The sequence below is a fragment of the Vidua macroura genome, chromosome 1 (genome assembly GCF_024509145.1).
Source record: "Vidua macroura isolate BioBank_ID:100142 chromosome 1, ASM2450914v1, whole genome shotgun sequence".
Classification (NCBI taxonomy): Eukaryota; Metazoa; Chordata; class Aves; order Passeriformes; family Viduidae; genus Vidua; species Vidua macroura.
This window is the reverse complement of record NC_071571.1, coordinates 46,109,850-46,136,522: the sequence shown is the minus strand read 5'-3', so window position 1 is coordinate 46,136,522 and position 26,673 is coordinate 46,109,850. Positions and strand designations below refer to the sequence as shown.

The 26,673-nt window shown below is 36.2% G+C and overlaps 2 protein-coding genes across 10 annotated transcripts in view; one reads left to right on the top strand and one right to left on the bottom strand.

Moving 5' to 3' along the window:
• The window catches only part of BBS9 (Bardet-Biedl syndrome 9), a 299,597-nt gene extending 299,406 nt beyond the window's left edge, over nt 1–191 (bottom strand). For all 4 annotated transcript variants that reach the window (XM_053990445.1, XM_053990515.1, XM_053990680.1 and 1 more), the window contains exon 1: nt 104–191. The gene's annotated coding sequence lies outside the window, so the exon portion shown is untranslated. The remainder of the gene's footprint in view (nt 1–103) is intronic.
• NT5C3A (5'-nucleotidase, cytosolic IIIA) lies at nt 170–26,673 on the top strand. 6 transcript variants are annotated; one of them, XM_053990808.1, is made up of 11 exons: nt 170–374; nt 13,799–13,905; nt 20,764–20,862; nt 21,306–21,375; nt 22,078–22,124; nt 22,272–22,357; nt 22,614–22,703; nt 23,930–24,092; nt 24,427–24,627; nt 25,332–25,429; nt 26,511–26,673. In XM_053990808.1, the coding sequence occupies exons 1-11, from the start codon at nt 263–265 to the stop codon at nt 26,539–26,541; spliced, it is 1,104 nt and encodes a 367-aa protein (XP_053846783.1). In that variant the 5' UTR covers nt 170–262; the 3' UTR covers nt 26,542–26,673. The 6 variants fall into 6 exon arrangements, with proteins under 6 accessions (XP_053846783.1, XP_053846868.1, XP_053847041.1 ...); XM_053991066.1 differs by having other exon boundaries at nt 313–400; XM_053990981.1 differs by lacking the exon at nt 170–374 and adding an exon at nt 13,311–13,405.

Genomic DNA, 26,673 nt, shown 5'->3' with positions numbered 1-26,673 from the left:
TTTTTCTTCTTCAAACCCCGCACAGGAACCTCTTACTCTCGAGGCGCCCAGTTCCACCCGTGCATCCACCCTTTCCCTCTCCCTTCCCCCTGTGGCGTGGTACCGCCGGCGAGGGGCCGGGACGGCGGGGCGCGCGCGGCGCCGTCGTTGCCGACCCGGCGATCGGTCAGGGGGACCCGCCGGGATCCCGCTCCTTCGCCCACACCGAAGGGCGCAGCCGCGCTTCGCCGCAGCGGCTCCCGGCGCCCCGGGAACTGCTATCATGGACAGGACCGCCGTGGCCAAGATGGGAGCTGTGGCGAGCGCCAGCGTGTGCGCGCTGGTGGGCGGGGTGGTGCTGGCGCAGTACATCTTCACCATGAAGAAGAAGACGGGTAAGAAGACCAAGATCATCGAGATGGTACGTGGTAAGAGGCCGAGAGTCCCTCGGTCCCCGGACGCACGCCCTTCTCCTTGTCCTTCTCCTGCGGCCGGAGGCTCCCCACGGCCGCTCACGGGGAGCCGGACGGATATCCCATGGGGATATCTGGAGGGGCAGAGGGGGGACCTTGAGCTCAGTTTGGGATTTCTGTAAGGACAGGCGCTGGAGGCAGGAGCAGCTGTTCCTTCCACCTCAGCGTGACCCACTAGCACGGAAAAGGTGCGTGTGGGAAAGGGTCTGCGCCGTCCTGCCCTGTCCGGCCCTTATGTACCTGTAGGATATAAACGTACCCGTGGGTTGGTGGTAATTTACAAGCCTGCTTGCAATTTGTTTAAAAGAAAAATGGACACGCGCACACACGTGTTCAACCATCTGTTGAAACTGGGAAGCACAGTCTGTTCACGGTTACTATAAAAGGAAGATGGAGCTCGCTCTCTCTAGCTGCCCTTGTTAAACTTGTTGTTTAGGAAATTGTTTAAATATCTGCTTATAAATAACTGGGTCGTAAAAGATCTTACTTTGGACAACGTGCTGATTATGTGGAAGTCCATCAAATTTTGTGATTTGGACACCGCCGTACCAAAAAATTGAACTGAAATCGTCAAGGGACTTGATGTTAGCTAATGGGTATTTTGTGATGTCCCCTGCTGCATTTTACTGAAAGCTCTGATTAATTTTTATAATTACACATGGAAGCAGATTTTAATAAGAGCTACGATTCTGTATGTAAATTGCAAGCTGCCTAAGTACTCACTTGGCCGCACATTGCCATGCCTGCCAGTGGAATTAATGCAGTACAGTTTGTGATAACGTGGGTCCAAAGAAGAATTCTACTTTGAGTTTTTGCTAATTGTAGACGCATCATTTACTGTTGGAAAAAAATACTGTTTGTAGTCATCAGTCATGTCATCTAACAATTAGGAAGGGAATTAGTTGTTTTTTAGTTTCTCCAAGCACTGTTCCAACAGCTTATGGGAGAGTCGAAAGTTTGGATTGCCACTTCAGCTAGCACACATCCTTAGGTCTTAAGATGCATGTCTTTTTTCTTAAGTAGTATTTTCAGTGGACGCATGTATTCAGGCTGTGCAATTTCTTTGAAATACGTGAAATAGTTTTGTAAACTTCATACCAAGGCATTGAGTTTGTCAAGTATGGGCAAAAATGTGTACATGTGTTTTATTTGAATGTGTTGCATTCTGAAGAACTTTCTTTTATCCACCAATGCAGATTTGATTCAATGTTTGTCATTTACAAGACACTGTATCAGTCTTATTTTATGACAAGAGAGACCTTTCTTTGAGCTGTAGAGGAGAAGATGCTTTTTCCAGTCTGTAACTTAGTGTAATTTAGGATGGTGGTAAGAAACAATATGCCTTATTGAAATGTATTTTCTTTCAATACCAAGCTGGTCTTCTGTGTTAGATTAAAATTATGGGATAGTTCTTGCATTTTCAGCAGATTCTTTTGGTTCAAATTTTCTTTGGGGAACATTACACTTTAGTTTTATATCCACATTAGACTCAGAATTACCTTGATGTATAATTTTTATGAAAAGCAGTAGGGAGCAGGCCTATTTACACCTTAGTTATATGAATGAAATCTATTTCATTATAATCAACTACAGCAATTTTTTTTTTCTTAGTCAAAACTAAGTTAGATGAATATAAAACCCAAGTATCAGTAAAAAATACAGCTGTCTTTAAGTGCTAAAAATACAGGAACTTTTGCAAATAAAATAGAACATCTATAAGACAAGTTAATATCAAGGATTATGATGCCAAGAACGTTTATTGTGAAGAAAAGTGGAAAGAATTGTCAAACATTGTGGGAAAGTGTAACCCTCTTTCCTTGCTGAATAATGAAATCAAGTAATTCTTAAATATCTAGCTCACATTTCAGTAGATGAATTCCTTAAGTGGAGCAATTTAAGCTTAATGGAGACACCTTAAAATTACTTCATCCTATTTGATAAAAAAGGCTTAAATTTGTAATTAAAATGTTAATATTGTGTCTTCATCCACAGTGTGTAGTTTGCAAACAGGGAGTTTCCCTTAGGCACTCATGAATGTAGACAGAGTTACTTCAGCTCCACTTCTGAAGTAACAGAGGCATTAATAGTAATGGTCACATGAAGTTTCACTCTGTGTGGTAAGAAACAACCTTCTCTCCAAGCCTTCTGCTATTACTTTGCACAGCCACGTTGCCAGTTCTTTGAAACTGTATGAGTGTTTACACAGTCAGGTGAAAGCAAAAGTTAGCCACAAGATTGCTCACTATAATTTAAAGAGATGGTTGACAATTAATTATATTTTCAGAGTAACTTTTTAGAAAATGTTTCCAGTCTATTTTAGAAAGAGATGAAACCTTATAGTAATGTTCAGTCTTTTGGATTTTTCAAGCCATGGACAAAGTTTGCAATTAAATTATGTATTCCTATACAGCAAATCATTGTATTGCCAATAGACTTCAATTTTTGATTACTTTTTGCTGAGCTTTTGATCAGCTCAGCAGAAAACAGGTTTTCACAAACCAGAGCAAAAGACATTGCCTAAATCTTTCAAAAACATTCACCTATAAGCAGTAGCCCAAATGAATTAAAATATGGAGTTAACATAAGAAAAACTTCTTAGAGGAGTAACAGTATTTTTTCTTGTCTGTTTCATAAATAAAGTTGTTAAAATCTTGGGGTTTTTTTCAGCAGCTTGTTCCTCACTCTTTGGTTTTGGAGCTTTTTATTGTGGTTTTGTTGGGGTTTTTTTGTTTGTTTTTTTGTTTGTTTGTTTGTTTTTTCTTAGAATAAGAAACGTAATAGAGCTTGTTGAAAACAGAACAGGAGATTACCTTCCTCTCTCAGGTTTGTTTTCCAGAAAACTGAGCAAATGTGTAGTTACATTTGTCTATTTCTCCAATCTGCCCCTGAAGTGAGACTTGTAATTACATGAAAAAGAGACTTTGTACCAAAGTTCAGCAACAACAACTTAAAATCAACTTCAAAGCAATTGCTCAGTTTACTGGAAACATTTCAGCCACTCAGCTGTCTCAGAACAGTGCACTTTTTATTGTGTTAAAGAAGGAAAGCAATGCATGGATTTTTGCAGTATTGGAGTTTACCTGGAGGGAAATAAGGAAATTAATAAGAAACAAGGTAACTGCTATTTATCTACTTGCCTAAGAAATAAAGAAACATATTCTATGAGTGTAACTGTTAGAGCATTGGGGGATGCATTTTTTAAATTATTATTTTCTTTTACCTGGCAGTCTCTGGTGAGACTGTGTTCTTGTTTCGTAGGGCATAAGAGCATTTGTGCCACAGATGAAGATACAACTGGCAGCAATCACACACCACTTCTTTATTCTTGTCTTGTTGCTGGTAACTAGTTGTTATAGTAACTGTGACGTTACTCTGGCAGGTTTACCTCCCAGTAGAGTCAAAAGCAGAGGAGTAGGTAATGTGTAGCATACATATATTCAGGAGTCCAAGTGGTTGGTATTTGCAACTCCTTCGTATGTGCTTATGCCCTATACAGAGCTGAAGAAGAGTTTGAGATTTGAGTAAACTGGAATCACTAAAAGGGGAATGGAAGGAAGATGGACTCCCTCTAATGAAGTCTTTGCAGGACACTGTCACTGTCTGGATGCGCTCAAGAGCCATGCTGTGATAGGATCAATTTGGGAATAATATTGTTCAAAAGGAATGGTGCTGTGATGTATGAACCTAAGTAGTGAAAAGTGAAAGAACTCCTGAGACCTAATACCACTGCTACCTATTGACATGTGACTGAGAGCCCTTACGTTACTAGAGTATTAGAATAATTTTTAGATTATTATTAACATTTTAAAACCAAGTTAAATTTGACATGAGTACTGGAGGTGCTGTATAACTATTACTATAAACCTTGGGTTTTGTTTAGACTGTATTCTTCAATAGAAAAATCAGTTGGTGGTGGTAGACACCAATTACTAAAACAAGGTTGTTTTGCCCACACGCTGTTTACAGAGATAATCATTATATAATGCCACCTAGATAATGCATGATACCAGGCTGTACTGTGCATCATATAAGTCACCTAACATATAGCTTGTAAAGCAAGTTTTCACAGGGCAGGAAAAACCCTAAGGACAATGCATGTTGATATGACTTGGATACTAGTAACAGGTTTTATTCTCACAGTAAAATAATTCAGTTGGAAATTTAGGAAATTTGTATCCCAGGAGAATAAAAAATTACTGAATTCCATTGTTTTCTCCTCTCACTGTCAAAATTATGTACATACTAATATTTTATGTCATTTAGTATAGTAAGCTGATCCTGCGATGCAGCTATGTGTTTCAGAATTAGATTTTAATTTTCTGAAATTGCTGCTGCCTGTGTTGGGTTGTTTTTTTTTTTTTTTTAATTCAGTAGGTCTTACAAGGGATGGGTATGGGAAGATTAAATATATAATTTTGCATGAGTTTCTTTAGAACTCATTTATGCAAGTTATAACAGTTATCAAAAACATACTGATGATCTGTACCTGAAAACTGAGTTCCAAGTAGTCAGTATAGACATGTCAGGGCTCAGAAGAGCTTGTTTGCTGCTTTCTTTTATCTTTTGTATAAAATCTTTCTCCAAGACAGAAAAGCAATCTTTCAATTACTTATTCTGCTCTGAAATATATTTACCTTTGAATACATGTTTACTATGTGTTAAGTAATATTTTTAAGTTATTTTACTCCTGTTTGTGATAACTCATTTTTACCAGTTGAGCTATAATAGCATCTGTTCTATTAAACTCTTTTTACAGCTTAAAACCATAGCAAATACTGCAAGTCTTAAACATGTTTACCTTTAACTGTCAAATGATATAAGCAGTAATAAGGGATTTTTTAGTTTCTAGCCTGAATATGCATATCATTGCAAATGTGTTCATATTATGAATTACAGTTGCATGGCATTCCAATCATACCATTCAGTCTTGAGTTAATAAGAACTACCAGCTTCTATAGAAAGTATCTAAACTGATGAATATAAGCATTTTAGAGACCCAGGGTATGGATCCATGCATCTATAAGTAAGAGAATACTAGCGGTGAATTCAATAGCAATGTACCTGAAAATGTAAAAACATCACAATTTTTGTAAGCCTGGACTAGAAACTTGCAAAATACCTGAACTTTTGCAGTTCTTTCTTTTAAAAAAGCCAAACAAACAAAAAATCATACAAAAAAAAATCCCACCACAGCGGCCTTTTGCTTTTTATTTTCACTTGCATGAATTACATCCTACATGCAAAATACATATTCTTTTCTATGTTGGCTAATTCAAGCCATCAGCCACCACTCTTCTCTCCATGTGTGCATACACAAGTGTATTTTGTGCAAGTGAACTACAGTGTACTCTTCACCTCCTCCAAGGGTTGTTACTGGAGACAGTTTACGGCAAAATACTAGAAGAGAAGCAGACTTAGCTTTTATTGCTGTGTTTTGGTGCGTTTGTCAGAGAGTAATTGATTTTCACGGAGGAAGTTCGGGCTGGTTGAGCTGCAGCAGACGGCTCGGAGCAGCAGATGGCGCCGGCACGAGCCGTGTCTGAGGCGGTGGCCGCTGCTTTGGAAGGAACCTGTCCCCTGAGGGAATCCTGGCCCACGGCGATGGCTTCTCCCGGCCACTGCCCCGCTGCGGTCAGGAGCGTTCAGCTGAACTGCTCCTGCTGCACCGGGCCCACAGCAGCAGCCACATCTCTGCTGCCTGCCAGGTGCTCAGCGCTGAAATCAGGCTAAGCACAGCTGAGAGGCAGGAACGCCTCACAGCCATTCTTCCTGGCTTCCTTTCCTAACCACTGTGCAGGGATAGAAGGCCAGATAAGACTGGGCAAGAGAGTCGTTTATATTGTCATGGAGGGTGTGTAAAATAAAAGCAGGGCATGAAATCTAACTGGCCTTGCAGTCACAGCACTGTGCAGCAGTTGATCTGCAGCGACTGCTTCTTCCTGGGACACAGTCTTCATACAGCTCTTATCTTGACCAGTTGCTGGATGTCAGTCTTTTTCTCCCATCCAAAAGTCATCAATCACTAGGGGTCAGCTGCTGTAAAACATCAGAGAACTTATGACTGCAGTACACAACATTTCAGTTCAGTGGCTATCATGCAGCAGCTTGACAGTGTGCCATTAAATTGGAATCTTGTGGCTGTTTTCTTAGTCAACTTTTTCTTAGGTTATTTGCGGGGAGCTTCTGATGGTTCAAGAAAAAAAAGATCCGTGTCCATTAAAAGTCCACAGAATTTTTAAAAATTGCCTAATCATCAAGAGTGCTTTATATAAATGCCAAAATAAAAGAGAAAGCATTTTTCAGTACAAGTGGACATGTGTTTGAGATTGCAGCACACAGGTCAAAGAAGACACCATGTTTAAATACTAAAAGTTACTATATTATTTTCATTCACTAATACCTCAAAATAATAGAGAATTGCAGTGACTTAACTCAGAAAATAATTACAAAAATAATTTCAAATAACATTTCTCTAAATTATAGCAATGATACCTATTGCTAGAAGGAAATGTGGCTCCTACTTTCATATATTCTTTCATTCTTTTAAAAAATAATTAATTAATTTAATTTATTTTATTTTGAAAGGGCTGGGGCAAAGCCCAGACTTGGACAATTAAGTGTCTGAATACAGACTTTCAGACTTCCTGAGCTGGGTTTGCCACCAAGAAAATTCCTGTTCAAATGTGCTTGTTCTTACTTGTTTCCCACTCATTAACTGTCATTTCCTTCCTGCACTCCTCTATAAAGATTTGTTTGTCTGCTCTGCAAATTGGATCACTGAAATAATCCAATTTTATTTGTGTTTTAGGTTTTTTTTCCCTATAGGAGTTGTTTTGTTCCACCTTAATCTGAATGAATACCACTGAAATGTTCCATTAATCTTGTTCCCTTAAAGCTTTCCCTCTGTCAGAAACTTACTAGTTATCAGACCAGAAATGTGATTTTTTCACTCAGCAGCTATTATCACAACACTTACTATTATCAGCTGCATCTGCCTTTGCAGTGAGTATCACTGATGGGTAAGCCTCAGTTTGGTCTGCATGTTCCCATGGAAAAATTGTACGTGAAACTGAAGAGTAGCAATTAGCACAAAGCAGTAGTGGTATTGGTACTTTAGCAGGAGTAGAGTGCGAAGAACAGTAATGGTAGTATTGGTTTTGAATACTTCCAGAAGGCAAGTACACAGAGATACAAGAAATATGGCATCCAAATGCATCTTGGAATGGATCCAGCAGTGAGAAACACCCATAAAACAATGAGATGTGGAGTCCAAACAATCCTTCATGCCTCAAGTCATAATGCTTCTGCCTCTTACCTTTAAAAGGAGTGTTTGGTAGTTGTATTTCGTCTTTCAATTTAATGGAATTTTTTTTCAAGAACTTTAAAAAAGAGTTTGTAATCAAAGAGAACCTAACAGTTAAAAACTTCATTAGTCTCAATGTGTAATTTAATTGGAATATAATATTATATTAGCACTTAATTCTTCCATGTAGTGTCTGGTAATGTATTGTAGATTAAACTTTGTCCTGCTGACTTTGCTTTCAAACTGAGTCCCACAACTCCACTATTCAAGGGTCAGAGTTTATTTGATCTAGATACAGCATTCTTAGACTTGGTGAAAAAAAATCTAAGCAGATTTTTTTTTTTCTTAGAAGCAGATAAGAGAAGAAGAGAAGCAGCAGCAACTGCTTCAGTCCAAGCCTTGGCCTTAATGCAAATTCCATTCTAGATAGTGTTACATGGGAAGCTTCTAGAGAAACGAGCATTTGTTTAAGTTCTTTCAATGCATGTCCATGTAGATATATACAGGATATTTAATGATCAAAGTATACATGTGAATGTACAGTTTGGAGTGAAAATAGTATGGCTCATCAAAATTATCTTATTATGCAAGGTGAGCTTTTGCATACCTGATAGCTAATTAAGAATTTGCAAATGTACCACAGTATATTTAAATACTGCAAGTTCTTAATATTCTACACTGTTTGCCTAGGTATTTTGAAGAAAGATTATTTGTACCAGCAGTCTCACCTGTAAGCATTCTTTAAGAAAGCATTAGATTCTGGATAATGTAGGGAAATGGATCTTTAAGGCAGGCAGACTCCAACATACTCCACAGCAGTATTAAAGGAAAATGAGAGTACCACTCAAATAAAAAAAAAATCTTATTTTTCAAAAATGAATTTTCTGTATCTGTGTTCTCAAAAGAAGAACTGGCAAGAAAAAGGAAGGATGGAGTTAAAACTAGGGTCTTTTCCAGTTCTACTTTATTCCATGTAAGATAAAGAAACCAGAACTGGTTTTGGTATTTAAGCTCCAAGTTCATAATGGATTTATAAATATTTTATCCAGAAAGCTCTGGTAGGAATAGTGAAATGTATGTATGAAGGCCAAGAAAAAAAACCTCCATATTCTTCTGCCAAGCAATGAAAGGGTGTTAAAATCTTAAGTTATTCTTTCAATCCTGGTGCTTTAGAAGCTATTTTTAAAATGTAAGTGTAATGTGATAAATTGTATTGATCTGAACTTGCTTACATTTAGAATATTTTTATATTCTTTTTTTATAAGGGCAGGAGAGAAGCAATGGAGATTAAAAAACCCATCAGTTTAAATTTGGCTAGGTAGTTGTGGTATTTCCAAGATAATCATTAGAAATGTCTGAAGATCTCTTCATCATTTCCAGATACTCACTGATAACTAAATAATACATACCTTTTCTTTTAGCCTGCCAGTTATAGAGGTTGAATCTCTCCACAGTGAGAGAATGGCAGCTAAGCACAAAGATTAGGTGATTCCCCTAATATACAATGAGAGAAAAAAATGCCTATCCTGAGCTGTATTCATTCACCCCAGAACTGTTCTGTATGTTTTGTACCTCCTATATTCTCGCAGACTAAATTCTTGCCTGAACTCATAATTGGCAAGATCGCATGAAATACTGGCAATGTAGACCCTCGTTATTATTAGTTCTTCATTTTCTTGTAAGATTCAAAATGTCTGTTGATCTATCACCAACAGAAATCTCTTCTTTTAGAATGATTTTGTAAGCACAAGAAGAAGCTGCGTAAGGGACAGTGATGCTGCAATATCTTTTATTCTCTTACCAGAGAAATGTATTAAACAGAAGAAGAAATGCTTAAGGAGTTGTTTTAGTGTGTGTGTTGGCATTAAGCTTTGTGTTCAGTACGACCATAAATGATCAGACTATTAGATTATCACCAGTTTTCCCATGAACTGTAAAGCAAGCTAGATCTCTGATCAGATCAAGAAAATCTCTGTTAAAAAAAGTTGTTATGTCTTGTGATACCATTCAGGTTAAGAGCCTCACCTTCTTAGCATGTGCCATCTCTGGATTTATCACAATTTGTTGAATACAGTCTTTAATATGTTCTTAGCACTTTTTCATAACATGTGCTGTTCAAGCTCTTTCTTTTTAGAATTGCTTACCCTCCTCATAAGTGATCTCCATGACAGACACACACTTTGATATACAAATCATAGTTCTTTCCATCATACCAACTGTAAATATGGCCGGCATGGGTTTTTACACCAAACCTGTACTGCAAAGATAAGTGGTATCCAAAATTCCTGCAAGGCAACCTTCTAAACCTTTATTTATCCCAGCTTCATCAAACTGGCCATTGATCTTACTTTCCTTGTAATTGTCACAGATATAAAAAGCTATTCCTTGAACTGTTATGCTGTTCATTAACTCAGTTCACTAGGGCATGAATAATAACCATGTTTGAGTACAGTAGGGTTGTGTTGGTTCCTTTCTTCTGCTTGGTCTTGGTACTTGAATACCAAGGTTCAGGTACCTTTCCCTGTCTCAGGAGGTTATATCAAATAGGCTGTTTTGGAAAATATGTACTAAGTAAACTTATTACAAAAGCAAAATTAGGCAGCAAATAGAGCTCTAGAGTGTTTAAAATTGATCCCTACAATAAAGCAAGGTATTGCTCAAGTAAAGTCGAGCAATGTACTAAATATATGGGGATATATTCAAAAGTCGTTCAGTAGTGGGAGGGTCACTAAACAGGAATAAAAGCTAGTAAGCTCATGAAGAAACACTAGCTAATGTTTACACTGCAGATTCAATCACCTTACACAGGATTCAATCACCTCTAAATTTTGTAGGAAATATTCTAAAAAGCTATGACCTCTTTCTTGATCTTTAAAAGTTTATGTCAGTTTAGTTAAGTATTCAATTTATTAGTTAAAGAAAAAGCTCAGCTTACTTGCTTAGGCAAGACACCTGTGCGAATTCTTTTCACAAATGGATACAACTTAGGTCAGGGGTGTGGAAGGACTGGTAGAACCAGCTTTTCTTTGCTTTAGACTAAAACTTGCAGTGCTTCATATTCAAGAGCATCCTCTACAAACCAAGTTCACCTAACACACGAGCATATAAAGTTGAACCTTTTCCCAGTCTTCTATAAATTATAAATCATCTAGTGTTTTCAGCGTTGTTCTTTTTTTCCTCTCTCTCTTTTTCTATGTGGAATATTCTGTAGTCAAGATATGGCCTTTAGCCAAAGAGAAAATGTTAAAATAGAATCTATCTGTTGAAATAACTACACCTCTTCAGTTGTGGTTCTTAAAATATATTGAAATGACCTTCCATATTTCGAGAGTAGAAATGTCATGCTGGAGTTTATTTCTCTCTGTGTAAAAAAATCAGTGTTCATTTTAACTCCTCTTTTACCAGACATTAAACACATTAAACAAAATGCTCAACAGATTCAAATCAGCAGCAATAGAATGTGGTTAGTAGGAGCTGTGGTAATTAAAGTGTTGTACACAAAGATTTCTTAGAGTTGCAAAGACAGTCTTGTTTTGTAGATGAGAAGTTTCATGTATGGCATTTCATTAGAGTGAAAGTACACTGTTGATAAAGATAGAGTAGATGTTTTTCTAAGAATTAGGTGTTGGCTGTATTAATGTTTACAGAAATTTTGCTCACGCCATTTTCTAGGGCTTTCACTAAAATTGTCATCGTTCATTTGGAATGCTTTCCAATTAGTCTGGTATACCAAAAACAGTCTGCAAGAATTGAACTTAATTTCTGTAACTATTTTTTTTAAATCTTAAAAAAAATTTAATAAAATAATTTTTTAAAACACCACCTTGTTTTTGTTTTCCCAGCTTTCTGAAAGGGAAACTAGCTTTCTTTAGATTCTTGACAGCTCAAAGGCAGGTTCTTTGCAAGAGAATGTATCATGTGATGTCTTACCTGAACTACATTATTCATCTAGCAATTGTATTTTACTTCATTGTTTGTTACATTTTTTTTTAACATTGGAAATCTAGCAGGGACATAAGCTTCAACTTTTTGTTTTGTTTTTTGTTGTGCAAATAATTCATTTATTCAAGACACTGCGCTATACATATGTTTCCCAAACATTATTATAAAAATATTAATGAAAAGCATGCTGCCTATATTAAAATACTATGAAGGGTAAAACTCTCTGAATGTTACCTGTTACAGCAGTGTACAAATGCTATAAGAAGTAGTTTAGTGGTAGCTATGAATCCTGGCAATACCAATGCCAGGTAAGTTCAATTTACTGTATACAGTCTTTGCAGGGATTATGTTATATTTTAACATATCTTTCAAGCTCTTCCACTCCTTCGGGATACAGCAGACTTTAACATGTACATTTCAGGGGATCTTGGCCAGTTATAAAGAGGATAAGTGTTGATTAAAGTTACATGTTTTGTATTAGCTCAAGTATTCACTTCAGTTGTTTTGTTGGCTCAAAACAGAGAACACCTCTGAAAACAAAATGAAAGTGCACATATAGGTCAGATACACTGAGGAATCCTGATAGACTACATAGTAGCCTACAGTTGGAATGTAGACACAAAACACATGGATCTACTGTATCATTCAGAAAGTCTTATTGGGTTGGTTTTTTTTTTAGTGTAGAAAGCACAGCATCCTTCAAAGGAAATTTTCATAGCTAATGAATTTCTTAAGTCCTGCTGTTGCTGGGGGGTTTTTATAGTGTTACAGGCTTTGTACATACTACACTTGTAACCTGCCCTTGCTTCAGCTGTGACAATTACACTGGCCACATTAGTGGCCATGTATGAATTGGCCTGATGTTGGTGGCTAGTCCTGGCATCCTGAAACAGGGATCATAAACCTGAGGTTGAACATGAGTTATGGGGTAGCAATAGAGAAGCTTACACTGCTGCTATAGCAATAGTCAGCTTTTTGTGACACTAGCATTTACACAACTTCAAAATGTAAAATACAATTAGTCAATAGTTCCTTCATGCCCTCACTCTAAAAAACATTTCTTTTTAATCCATTTTCTGTCACCTAGTTATGGTCTTTGATTAGGTAGCATGCCTAATGACAAACTTCTAAAACTATGTGGACTTGCCCTGTCTCTCAAAAATCCTGACAAACAAGGCTCCTTGATTTCCTGTTTCAGTATCACACAGATAATTACAGCCAAAACAAAGATTCATTAATTCATTTGCTCCTTCTACATGAAAAAACATTAATGCAACCATGTCAGTGAAGCTCTAAGAAATTTGTGGCACTGTGCAACAGGAAATCTTAAAATACTTGGAAAGATTTTGTAAAAGGGCTAAAAACTAACAAAGTAGTAGACTTCTGCTTTGAACAACAACTGCCTTCCTCTGTTAGAGCAACCCAAATTTGCCGGCTGCATCCATGAAAGCTGTTCATTCAGTGAAGGTCAAAGGTTTTGTTGTTGGTGAACCAGCTGATGATCTGTAAGCCCGTCAGGCTGTATTGCTGAGCATAACAAACTGCTGTGCATTGCTGACGTGCGTCACAGGACCCTGGGGTTTTGCACGGGGATTAGTCAGGCTGTATTTGGAAACGCCCTTAACTGCACCCTGTGTTGCTATATTAGTGTGTCTCAAGCAAGAGGAATTTTCTTTTGCTTCTGCAGCTGCTCCTGCAAAACCCTCTGGTAAGTGTGCGCAACCTCTGTCAGCAGTATTGACTGTATTCTTGCCTGTGTTTTTAAGCCAAGGTTATGAGCTGAGGGCTTACTTACAGTTGTTAATTGTGACTGTATAAAAACCTAAAAAAACATATTTTTAAATTAAAATTTGATAGCATAGAATGAGCAACAGCATGAAAGGAATAAATATACTTAGTGGTTTTCATTGAATGGGTTAATTCAGCTTAAATGATCCTCTACTTTTAAGTATGTATCAGACTATTCTGAAGTCCTGGTATTTTCACAGTGATGTCGCTATGTACCATGCATGTTGGCTTTTATTTTATACAGCAGGAATAGAAAGACCACATAATATAGCAGACCAATTCTTAAAAGGATTTGGTTGGTTTTTGTTGGCAGCCTGCATGCAAGCCCTGCATCTCTGGACTCTGCTTGCCACCTATGCTGTTGCAGTAGGACAAAATCAAGGACAGAAGAATCAGGAGTGCCCTAAGCTCAACGCACAGGTACTCTCCTTTAAAAACACAAGAGGAAATGCTGTTGTCATGTTTTCTGTGAAAGTGCTCTCTCCAGATTTTTATAAGGTTTTTTTTTTCAAAATTAAGTATCAAAATCCAGCACATTAATTATAAAAATATGTAAATAAATGAACAGAGTAAACCAGGAAAATTATTTTAGTGTGCATCCTATTCCATGTCTTAAAATAGCTTAGGCAGTGAACCCATTTTCAGTTACTTCATATAACCTGTGCTGGGTATCTAGTTTTACAGCATGTTATCAAGCAACTGTGAAGATACTTAGTGTTCTGTTGTTTCATTCCCATAATAACTACTTTTTAGCTAAGTAGTCCTAAGGCTACTTCTTGGCAGAACTACTAAAATAGTAATTTGATAATTACTAGTTACTAAGGATTTCTTACCATATTTCAGTTTGCATCATCTGAATACAAAATGTATTATGGTTTTGGGAATTATAAATTAGTGAGTCTCTGTCCTGAGCTCAGATTATGCTAGAAGAGTGCCCCATAACTAGTGAAGTTCTCCTGACACCTGCACATAATGGAGTGACTGATATGATTACACTCATATCCGATACCTCTTGATGTTCCTGTCTAAAATATAAGCCTACTAACAGCTGGAGCAGCTAAGAGGAACCTCTGTTGCACTCATGGGCCAGAATTCAAATTGTCTGAATTATAGATGGTGTTGCTTTATACATGTACAAGCATAAGCATATATGGAGGAAAAAGATCCCCACAGTGTCATTCTGTGGATTTTGTTACGGCTCCCCTTGCTTCTTGCAACTCAAATGTTGCAAGCAGCAGAAATTACATGGAGAAGCTTGCATGCTTTTCAAAAGTTTTTTGTAAGCTTTGTTTTCTAGAGCAAGTCATGTTCTGTAATAATAGCAAAAAAAAAAAAAGGAAAAAAAAGATTGGAAAATAACATGTAAATTAAGGAATGTGCCCCATTTCTTTATATTTTTACCAAACTGTTACTTTTTTCCACCAGGAACACCAAAACCAGTTTTCTGTAGCTTCTGGGTATCAAATTTTGCAGCTATCACTGCTGCCATGCCGTGCCTTTTTTGGTACATGTCCATAAGTGAATATATGTGATAGCTAGTCTAAGACCTTGAAACTGGGCATCTGCAGTTCAGAAAATAAATGTCATTTAGTCTTGGTTTATACTCTTGTACCTGTAAGCTGTCACCAGAGATTAGAATAAAATTTACAAATCATTTTCCCCTATCCAATTTATAACTTTGATTTTCATTTGCCTTGCTCAGAAATAATATGGATAGCTCTCTCTCCCTGCCAGCCCACCCTTGTGCGTTCTCTCTATCAGAAGATAACGGGTTTGAAACCTAGTCTAGTCTAAGGCGGGTTTACCAACAAAGTAGGAAAATAGAAATTGTGTTATACTTGAAATTCGCATACTGTCAATAGCATTACAGCTAGATCTTTATTTAGATCTTATTTATTGCCCTGTCCCTTTCATGACATTATGGTAATCTGAAATTTCGTGGAATATTTTTAATAGATTTACAAGTGTGAGAACAATTCTTACTATGATTCAGAATTACTGACATCTAACAAAATACAATGTCAATCATTGAGATTTATAGAGAAGTTCTCTTAAAATTTTGTCCACCCATAATCCAAGGTGTTTTCTTAGCAATGATTTGGTTTTTGGGAGGCTTCCATACTAGATGAGTCTTTATAAAATAAGAAAACTTGGTATTTGCCAAGTAGTGTAGGCTTACAGGGTGTGAGTATAAAAATACTCTGCACTGGTTTTCTGTGTCCTTCGTCAAAGCATTACTTAGCAGACTTATGATGACAACCTCCTACAGTTGGAGTTAGTACTAGTAATATTTCAGGCTCTGTGTCTAGAATTGATTGTGAAACGAGCCATATCTCTATGTAGTTAAGATAGCAAGTAATTCATCAACTCATCCTTCCCTACTTAAAATTATTGACAGTGAAAACAAAAGGTCACTCAGTTGTCCTTTATATGGAGTTTTTTGTTTGATTTTTTTTTAATTTCTGTGCTAATCATCAGGACTTGTTTTACTGGGTAGGGGGAGGAAAGTAACTGCTACACCTCCAACACTCAGTCGACTGAAAAATTCAGTATAATCCTAGCTCCAGAACATGACATTACACCTTGTGGACACAATCAGTTTTTAATTTCCTGGGATACCTAATTGGAAATGTCTGCAATGGCAGTTGTAAATTCACTTAGATCACTAAAATGAATGACAGGTCTTATCACCAGCTCCTGTTTTATAATCGAATTGACACAGCATGCACTTAGATACATGCTGCCTCACATACTAAGAAGAGAACTTACATACTAAGCAGCACCTGGCTACATAAAAGCAGTTCTTTTGCACTTCTGTTATCCAGTTGTGTATAAGAAACTTCATTTCAAAACAAGAATTCAATATGGCAAATACTTCTCTTTATTTAACCCAACTACACAGATGCATGTCTCTTGTACTAAATAGATTTGTAATTTTCAGAACTATCCTTGTTTTAAATGACCCATTCTGTGGTTTGTAGGACTGGGGGATTTCCAAACCTGCGTGAATCCATTACTGTTCATTCCTCAAGGTATGACCATAACATTCTTAGCTACAAAATAATTTCCAACATCTTTATTCCAGTTACCTGCTATCACAAACAAGCAAGTTTGTTTTTTTTTTTTTCCTTTTCATAAATCCAACTAAACTCAATCTTTAAAATAATCTTTTTCAGGTTTGTTCTTCCTTCTCTCAAAGGCTTCTTAGAAATGTCAGAGACTAGAAACTAAAATGTATTTGTGGCCAGTGTATATGCCAACCACAAATTACCTTTGGGAGTTGTCATACATATGTTTTAAGACACACCAGCCTCTGAGCTATTCAGTAGCATATAGATGCTCTTGGCAAGAAAGCAAAACTTTTCTCACACTTTTATAATATGACAGAATAAATAGCGGCACTTAAGTGAATTATCATGATATACTTTCAGATGTCACAATGAATTTTTAATTCCTTTTCCTGTGCTTATGTAGTTTTAGTTCTGTATGTAGAAGCTTTTGATTCTGAAAAGCTTTCTTGATTTGGTTAAGTGCTGTGGAGACTTTTGGTTGGCTGCTTTTCTATCTGTGCTCATCCCAGTCAACTGGTGCATCAGAATTTTGGGAGGTTTATGTGCACACTGAGGTGACTGCTAGAATTTTCTTAAAAAGTAAATAGAAACACTAATTTTATCAAATTAACTGAACTTTTCACCCTTTGCTCTTTCATCTGTCTTATCAGTTCTTTCCAACTAGAATCTCTTTCAATCGTGAAGAATGGTAAATGTGCAACAATGAAACAATAGCTAAACTGGGCAGAAGTGGAAAACATTGGAGGAGCCAGTTTGCCAGAAAATTGGTGGCTGCAGTTTCAGTTTCATTTACCCAGTCCTTAGACAGTTTCATTTACTTCTACTATAATAATGATAAAGAATAAATAAAATAATTGCTACTTAATGTTCAGTTGCAAATATTAATACAAGGAACAAGTGATAGGAAAAGTGGGTATTTTGTCTAACCATATTTGTCTGAGGCTTTATCAGGTGTCACAACTGTAATGTAGACTTGTTTTTTCCTCTGAGAGTGCCTGTAAGACTGAAAATGTCTGGGTTATACTTGCTGCAGAAGACTTTCTCCTACCCCTAAATTAAATACTCTTCAATTTGTGTGCAAAAATGAAAAGTGTGTTAGAAATAAATTAATCTTATAAACTGATCTTGAGTATGAGTTTACAACATCAAAGCAGGAAGCTTTCATCATACTTAAAATCTTTAGCAATCTCTTGTTTGACATGATCTACTAAAGTGTTTACCAAGATTTTTCTTCAGGTTGCTTCAGAAACTTACAAAGTGGCTCAGTCTGAAATGAAACAGTACCAAACAATCCAATTTTCCTCATCTAGTCCCTTCCTCTGATCTCTCCATCTACCTCAACATCTGTTTAAATTAATTATATTAGGAAATCTGTTGCTTAGTATCTAAGTAAACCAAATAATGCTTGAACTATTTCTTTTAAAAGTATGCATTTAGATTTCACTGTTTAATTTTTGTATTCTAAATCTAAAAATACATATATAATTTGCTGAAAGCTAAAGGAATTAGATGAGTCAATTTACAGTACAAAAATTACCAAGTCAAAGTGCTTTGGGCTTCATTATAAAGAATATTGTAAATGCAGAAAAAAGTGGAAAGCTTACTTTTGTTTACCAGCACCATATAACATACAAAAGAAATACCATAAAGCACCTTTAAAGAGTTACAGATATTACAGATACATATTTTGGTTTGTAAAGCTAGATGTACTGCGAATTGTGAATAAAGAAATGCTTTGTAAAGGTGCGTCTCAAATTAGTGAATTCTTTAATGGATATTTTTCAGGAATTCTATTTCTTGTCAACACTCATTAGCTTTCTCAATTACTCCCAGCCTGGGAAGTAGCTGAGAGCTGGAAGTCAATCCTGATGTACTTTTTTGTCTTTGCTGTGCTAAAAGAAGTAGTAGCAAGGCACTGCAACAACACAAGGAACTCAGAGATATTGGCTTAGGAGATACCACTTTTACAGAAAATATCTTGGCCAAAGGATCAGAAAGGAAAACCTTAATTCTTCCAATCGAAGTGGAATTAATAGAGTTTGTTTCTTTATAAGATTTATAAAGCAAAGAAGTAGTGAATACCCTGTTCAGGACAGAATTTTTGACAAGATACTGTAGTATAGGTGAAACTTTTTTGAATGGGTAGAAAAACTTTAGATTTATCAGACTCATGATTAGGGCTCTAGGAGGATTTCTGGTTTTGGTTTTCAGCGGTGTCTTTGAAGATATCAGCCAGAAAGTAGCAGTAAGCACAGTGGGGATTTAGAATTATTTGCTTTACTGAAAGATAGGAGCACTGACATGGAAGAAAATATACAGTCCAGAAAGATTAAATGTAAAATTTAACACTTTGCACAAATACCTGTTTCTTTCTAGGAGTCATTTTGAAGAATATTTGGTCACTACCAACTGAATTTGAGTCATTCTCGCCATATTATTGCTAACACAGGGCATGTATTTTAATGTACATGCAAAGATGCTATCTGAAGACAAGGGCCAAAGTGGCCCTTCAGCCAAGGCCTTGTCAGAGCAGAGCAGAAGGGTTTTACCCACATTCATGGATGCTGTGTTGGAAAAACAATGTGGTTCAAGTGGGTGGGCCAAGACAATATTAAGAATTATCAGAGATTTAGAAAATTGTGTTCTGCAGAAGAAGATTGAAGAACACTGGGGTTTTACATTCAGGCAGAAGGGAAAAATTTATCCAGTGAGCATCTGAGAAAAAGAACACTTTTCTCCTAGTTGAATGACTTAAAATTATAGTAAGGAAGATTAGACATTAAGTAAACTTTTCTAAACGTACAGGTAGTTGAGGAATGTGAGGAATATGTGAGTGGGGGTTTTGAAGAATGAGCGTCTGCTCATCTGATAAGGATGTAGCTGTAATGTTTTGCTCCCACCTGAGAACAGAGTGGACTAGAGCTGATATTTCAAGGTATGTCTGGATCCTTCTTGTGTCTGGCACACAAAGTGTCTTTTTCCCTTACAAAAACATATGTTTGCAATACATTAAAATGGCACCTGTTTCTTATGTGATAACCAAATTGCAATTTGACTGCAAGTTGGCTGTTACTAATGAAGAAAAGACTTACTAGCATCAAGAGCTGCAAGAAAGAGTTCTGCATGACTTAATGACAATTGGTGATATGAGAACTCTGGGTCCAGAAACTTCCTGAAATAGAAGCTCCCCCACACAGCTTTTTTTTTTTTTTAATTAGCTCATTGCAGAACAGATTACATGCTAGTTATAAGAAAAGGAAGGTTGAAGGATCAGAATGTTAAAAATGTAATTCCTAACACTTTATGATCTCTGAAGTTTTATAAACAGAAAATAAAGCTTACTACTCATAAATGCCTGTTTAGACAGATTGCAAACATCTGATGTCTTTTTTTTAGAATGGGTCTATACATGATTATAAAGGAAATAAATACATTCTACTTTGGGAAATTCCTGTGAAAAACAGTTCTTTTACCATTCTACAAGTTTGAAGATAAACTCTTAGAGTAAACAAAGGCTTGGGTAATTGTTTGGGGAAGAATGGAGTTTTGTGGGTTTTGGGGGATTTTCTTGTTTTACACCAAATTCCTCATTTATCATAACATTCAAGAAATATACTTCATCCAAAAGGAATATATAGTGTGATATAGTGTTATTTCAAAAGTGTGCAGTGAAATAGGTAATGGTAGCAATTGATGGACTGGCTAGGAAGGAGGGATTACTGCACAGTCTTGTTGTATTGAAGTACTCAGTTGACACTCATTCAGCATTCTCAAGGAAACAATGGATGTCTTCTTTAACTCTGTTGATACTTTAAGGGCATATTAATTGCAAAGAGAGTTAGTTTTAAGATTTACCATCTCCTAGTGCCATATCTGAATCACAAGATGATCCCATATGTCCTGTTCCTACATATCTCCCTTTTTTCCTACAAATATAATGACCTTTTCTGTGAGTGTCAACTTATTGAATAAAGTGATATTAGGAAAGGAAAGTAAAGCAGATGTTGTAAGCAAACAGAACGGTAAGCAGTCATACATCCAGAGTATCTTCTGCTTCTTCTTACTCTTGTCTTTCTGTCCTGACCATGTCTTGATGTCACATGCAACTGTTTGTCGACGCAGAGCTTCCAATCTGATGGATAGCAGCTATTGCCTAGGAGGTTTTCCTCTGCAACTGTATTTATGTCTTTGTTCTTACTGTTCATAGATGCCAGAATTTCAGAAGAAGACTGTCCATATTAAGGACCCAGCAAGAGTAGAGGAGATTATTTGTGGCCTCATCAAAGGTGGAGCTGCCAAACTTCAGGTAAAGGTGCAAAGAGTTTGGAATAAAAGCAACTGTAGGATTGTTACTCTATGCCAAAAAATTTAAGCATATCTATATATATGTAATAGAATTCAACCTTCAAAAAATCTCCAAAACTTAGACATCTTAACTCTTTTAATAGTCCTTGTTGATTCAACTGTAATTCAGCCAGACACTAGTTAAGTAAATTACGTAAGCATAGAAGCTTAGTAATTTCAGAAAATATTCTCAGCAAAGGAATTAGAAAAACAGTTTTGTTAGAAAAAACATTACTATTCTGGGATGTGCTAGCTTCCATGACAATGGCTCAATAGAATAGGGAGGCTTCTATGACACACATGCTACTCTGCTGCAGCTATTGTTGATCATTCAGAATTTCTAGCCATTCTTTATTTTGTTCCTCCATGTTGTAAGACAGTTTTGCTTTTTCTTTCCTTAAATAGATTATTACAGATTTTGATATGACATTAAGTAGATTTTCCTACAATGGAAAAAGATGTCCAACTTGTCATAGTGAGTACTTTATTTTTTTTAATACAGATTGATTTGTTTGCTCCTTTTAGTTTTTCCTATATTTTAATTTTCTATTCAATTTATTTCCTAATGAGATTTTATATTGACTTGTTACCTAATCTGTACATTCTACTGACAAAGTATTCCAGTGACTGGTTTTATGTGTGTATATATACATATTAATCAAAATCTGTGTGAATTAAATCAGATTAGTTGCCATTCACAATTAAAGCATTAAGTTTTGAACTCTCAGATGTTAGTGGCTAAATATGATATGGTTGACTTTTGTTTTTCAAGAGCTCATCATAGTCCTGACACCTGCAAGAACCAGATTGTAAACTCCTTAGAATTCTTGGCAATTTTATCCTCATGCTATCCTCATGTAGTCTTTTGGAACAAACAAGGAGAAGTGTGAACTCTAAAACATATAGAATGCCTCAGAATTATTTCAAAAACAATTAAATCTCAAGAAACAGATACAAAAGCTTGTAACAGACCTTGAAAATCAGAAATGAAGGGAAGGGCATCTTTATACTTATGAAGAAAAATGTGCTTTTTGCTGGTTGCTGGTAAGAAAAGTTCTGAGGAAGCATATTGGTATGTCACCAGACATTCTCATCTGTGCCATTTACAGTGTTGTAGAGCAAAGTAGAAAAAATGCATCATCTTGTTTAACTGTCTTTTTTTTCACCCCTTTCCCAGACATCATTGATAACTCTAAGATCATCACAGATGAATGTCGGAAAAAGGTAAACAAAAAACCTACAAGCATTTGGTTTGTTGTACCGACATCTGTCATTATTCCCTGACAAGAGTGTTATTTTGATTGCTTAGACCAAACACCAATGTATTTTATGAAATACATTAAACATCTGATGGGTTTTTTTTCCCTTCAGTTATTGCAGCTGAAAGAAACTTACTATGCCATTGAAATTGATCCAGCTCTCACCATTGAAGAGAAATACCCATATATGGTAGAATGGTAAGAGACACCTCCTATTTTCAGATTGTATTAATATTAGATTTAGTAAGTTTTTAAAAGCAAATTAATGGCAGTACTTCGCTTTTAGCTATCACAGTAACTGAATTAATCTCTTAAAGTTTTGTACAACTGGTTTTGTTTTGCTCTTAACCTGAATAAATAAGAATTAACCATACATGATGCTTTTCATCATGAAATTTAATGAAAGGGGAACCTTAGTAAGCAATATTCAACCCATTTTTTGTTTATGTTTTAGGTACCATAAATCTCATGCACTACTCATTGAACAAGGCTTACAGAAGGACAAGTTTGCAGAAATTGTAAGGGAATCTGATGTTATGCTGAAGTAAGTTCCTTTTGATTTGAATTTTATCAATCTGTTTCAAAGCATTTTCTGTAGATTCTTCCTGAGTGTTGGTGGGAGAAAAAAGAAGAAAAGAGAAATTAAGAAACCCACACATTTTCCTCAGAATGAGACACCTTAACCTTGGACCACATTGAGCTCTCCATACTCCCACTTAATTAGTGTGCTGTATCTAAATGTAGACAATAATCTCACTGTATAAAACAAAGATCTGGAACTTTTTTTAGTCCTTTCTCTACAAGCTTAATTTCTGTAGGCTTTCATCCTCTTTAAATTGCACTGGTGATCCTTTTTTTTTTAAGAGCAATGTAAAGTGTAACTTAATTCTTTTGAGAAATGCTTGAGGAACATGTTTCATATGTTGTATTAAATATTGTTCTTCATCTATGACTGAAGACAAGTTTAAAAGACAGCAAAATCCTTGTTCAAGATGTGCTGTGGCTTCCATCTCTTTGAAAGCCCTCTAAAACTGTAAATTTTGGAATACTGAAACAGGATGTTAGAACTTAAATTGTGGAAGTATTTGTTTATAACACTCACTGAATCCTTATTTTTTTGTACAACAGACAAGAACGCAGTCTCTGCCTGTTTGAAAGCCTAAGTCCATGTTGATTGAATCTTCATCCACAAGCTAAAATTCTTTCCAGAACTTTCACAATACGTTTTTAAAATGTAAAATTCTACCAATCTATGTCTGTATGAAGAAAGCATATACAGATGATATTATCTTGTTCCTGGAATGCTATATATGGGGTACTGAATACTAAAAAACTTTCAGGAGAAAGCAACAATAAATGTTTTCAAGATTTAAAAACAAAATTTGTTTTATAGTAATGACTCTATAGAATGTCACATATTTAAGTGAGGAAGATTGAAAGGAGAGGTACAGCCTGATAGTAGCTACAGCGAGTTCTGCTAGTTGCTTGCTTGTTCTGGAGTACTTAGGGAGGGGGAAGTGTTTTTAAATCTTTAAAACATGATTAGATGTTTTGGGGGGAAAAATTATACAGACCATGACTAAATAGCTTGATGCAGATGTTTCTTGCAAACATGCCTTGTGTTAGGTTGATGAAGTAAAAGAAATGCAGTAAAGTGCTCAAGAAATATTAATTCTTTTCCAAAGATGATGTGATTGTCTCCTAAAAACTGAGACATTTCTTGACTTTCTTTATTTGAGATTTGATTGGTATTTTCATTCTGTGTTGCAGAGAAGGGTATGAGAACTTCTTTGATAAGCTCAGTGAACATAATATTCCTGTGTTCATATTTTCTGCTGGGATTGGTGACATTCTTGAAGAAGTAATCCACCAGGCTGGGGTCTACCATTCTAATGTCAAAGTGGTTTCCAATTTCATGGATTTTGATGAAAATGTACGTATGAGATAACAGATTCTTATCAAACATGTTTGATAAATACCACATTGTTTGTGGCATTTAGTATCTATTTATACACACTACAAGATAGATAGATATAGAGGTATATAAAGATAGATCTATACACTCCTCCAAGCAGGGAGAATCACTGTCTGCCTGCTCTTAACTGTGCTGTCACAGCCATGACATTACTCTAAACTAATTAATCTTGTTCATCATGACAGATTATGTAGTTCAATCTTGGCTCAACAGTAACATCACCTCTTTCATTCTAGATTCTGTCCTGCCTGAATGGCACCAGAAATAACTTCAGTGTTGCTTTTTTCAATAGGGAATATTAAAAGGATTTAAAGGAGAATTGATTCATGTTTACAACAAACATGATGGTGCCTTGAAGAACACAGAGTACTTCAAACAGCTAAAAGACAACAGCAATATCATACTGCTGGGTGATTCTCAAGGAGACTTGAGTATGGCAGATGGAGTAGCAAATGTTGAGCACATTCTTAAGATTGGCTATCTCAATGATAAAGTAAGTAGCCTTACATAACCTTGTAAGGTTTGAATGAAGCACTGGGAGTTAGAAACAGGTTTGTTATAATGTGGTTCAGATATCAAACCAAGTGTTTAACCTATTTGGGTTGACATTTCAAACATTTTTCATGGATATTTTTTTCTAACCCATAAGCTCAGAGCCACAAGTATATATTGCCTTGGTTTTTGTACAGAACTACTTCCAAACAGGTGTTTCCTAGAGAAGTAAAATTCAGAGGCTATAAAAATTAATTCTCTTAAATTCCTGTGGCTTCTCCTCCTTTCAGTACTAAATTGATAAATGAGAAAAATTATAATCTCACAAATAACAAATCCAGGCAGTCTCTCCTCTTTTCTTTTTACTTCTTGGGGTTTTTAATTGACATTCAACTGATTATTTGCTAAGTTATAATGAATATCTATTTGCATTGAGGAGAGAGAAAACTTCAGTTTTATTTCTCCCTGCCCTTCCAGAAGTAGTTCTTTCAGTATCTCTATGTGTGAGATCCTGGAATGCACTTTAGGTCAGGCCACTCCTACTCTGTCCTTCTGTGGAATTCACTTGTAGGAGTAATACATTATTTGCATGGCTTATTCCCAGAATTTGGTGGAAAGATTGGGCAATATTTTAATGACAAAAACTCTTTCAATAATTAATTCTATAACTAAGGGTGTCTTTCTCTTTATCCCTTCTGCAATTAGGTAGATGAGCTTTTGGAAAAATACATGGACTCTTATGATATTGTCTTGGTGAAAGATGAATCCCTGGAAGTTGCAAACTCCATTCTACAGAAAATCCTGTAAATTGCAGTCTCAAGTCACTCCATTCCTTCCAGGAGACAACTGGACAGAAGAGCACACATGTGCTATCTTAGATGTGTTTATTATTCATTTATGGAACTGTTCGATTTAATTTAAAACTTTTATCTTCATTTTGGTATTATGGAATATATATTGTATCAATTATCAACTACAAGCTCCTTTTACTGCTCTTACACTGTTCTTTATTGTCTAACACTCCTGTTATAACGAGAGCTAAATTGGATTTATAGATGTGATAAACTGCTGCTGATGGGATACTGTGGTTCACTGTCCTTTTTAATCGGGCATTTCAGAGCAGCATTTAGAAAACGTAGCTATTTTGTAAAATTGAAGGTGTAAATGCTCTGTAAAGAGAGTGTGCGTTTGTTGCCTTTTCAAAGACATTTCAGTCTCAGCTGTACTTTGAAGGATCTTACTCATATGCTACATAATTTCACACAAGTTTTTCATACATATATTTTTCATCAGTAAAAATGCTTTTATTCACCCAATTCAGGCAAAGTGTTTCTTCTTCGAATTTTTGCATCATTGCACAACATTCTCTATCCTTACTGTTTCTTTATCCTCTGTGAAATGGGAAGAATGTTTTAAGTTAGTGTGTCTGAGAAAAATTTTCTCATGTTTGTAACAACAGATAGTTTCACAAGCTGATAGTCCACAGCCTGCCTACAATGAGCAGGGGCATCCTCAACTAGACCAGGCTGCTCAGAGCCCCATCCAACCTGACCTTGTTTCCAGGGATGGGGCATCTATGACCTTTCTGGGCAACCTGTGCCAGTTTCACCATCCTCACCACAAAAAAAATCTTCTGAAAGGTTTTCCCCTGTACCGAGCACATTATAGCACCTCTCAGCATTGTGTCCAGAGTACAGCTTAATACAGCCACAATTTCAGAAGCTTGCTCAGATATGTGGCAGGATGAGTTAAAGATGATGTTGTGACCCTGCTTCTGTGAGGTCTCGGCTGTACTAAATGTATTCATTAATAAAAGAGAGCAAATCATGCAACTCCCCTAATGTGCAATATAATCATTGTTCCCCTTTGCTTTCTTTTATACAGAGCAGAAACTGTGCCATCTTCTGTTCCCTGAGGAATTGTAATGAAAATGTGGGAGAGTTTAGATCTGCATTTCTTCCACCAGAATGAAAACACATCTCAAGAAATGGCCTCTTTCCTTATAGCCTCTGGTCTGTTATTAAAATTCTGACTTGGTATCACCTGA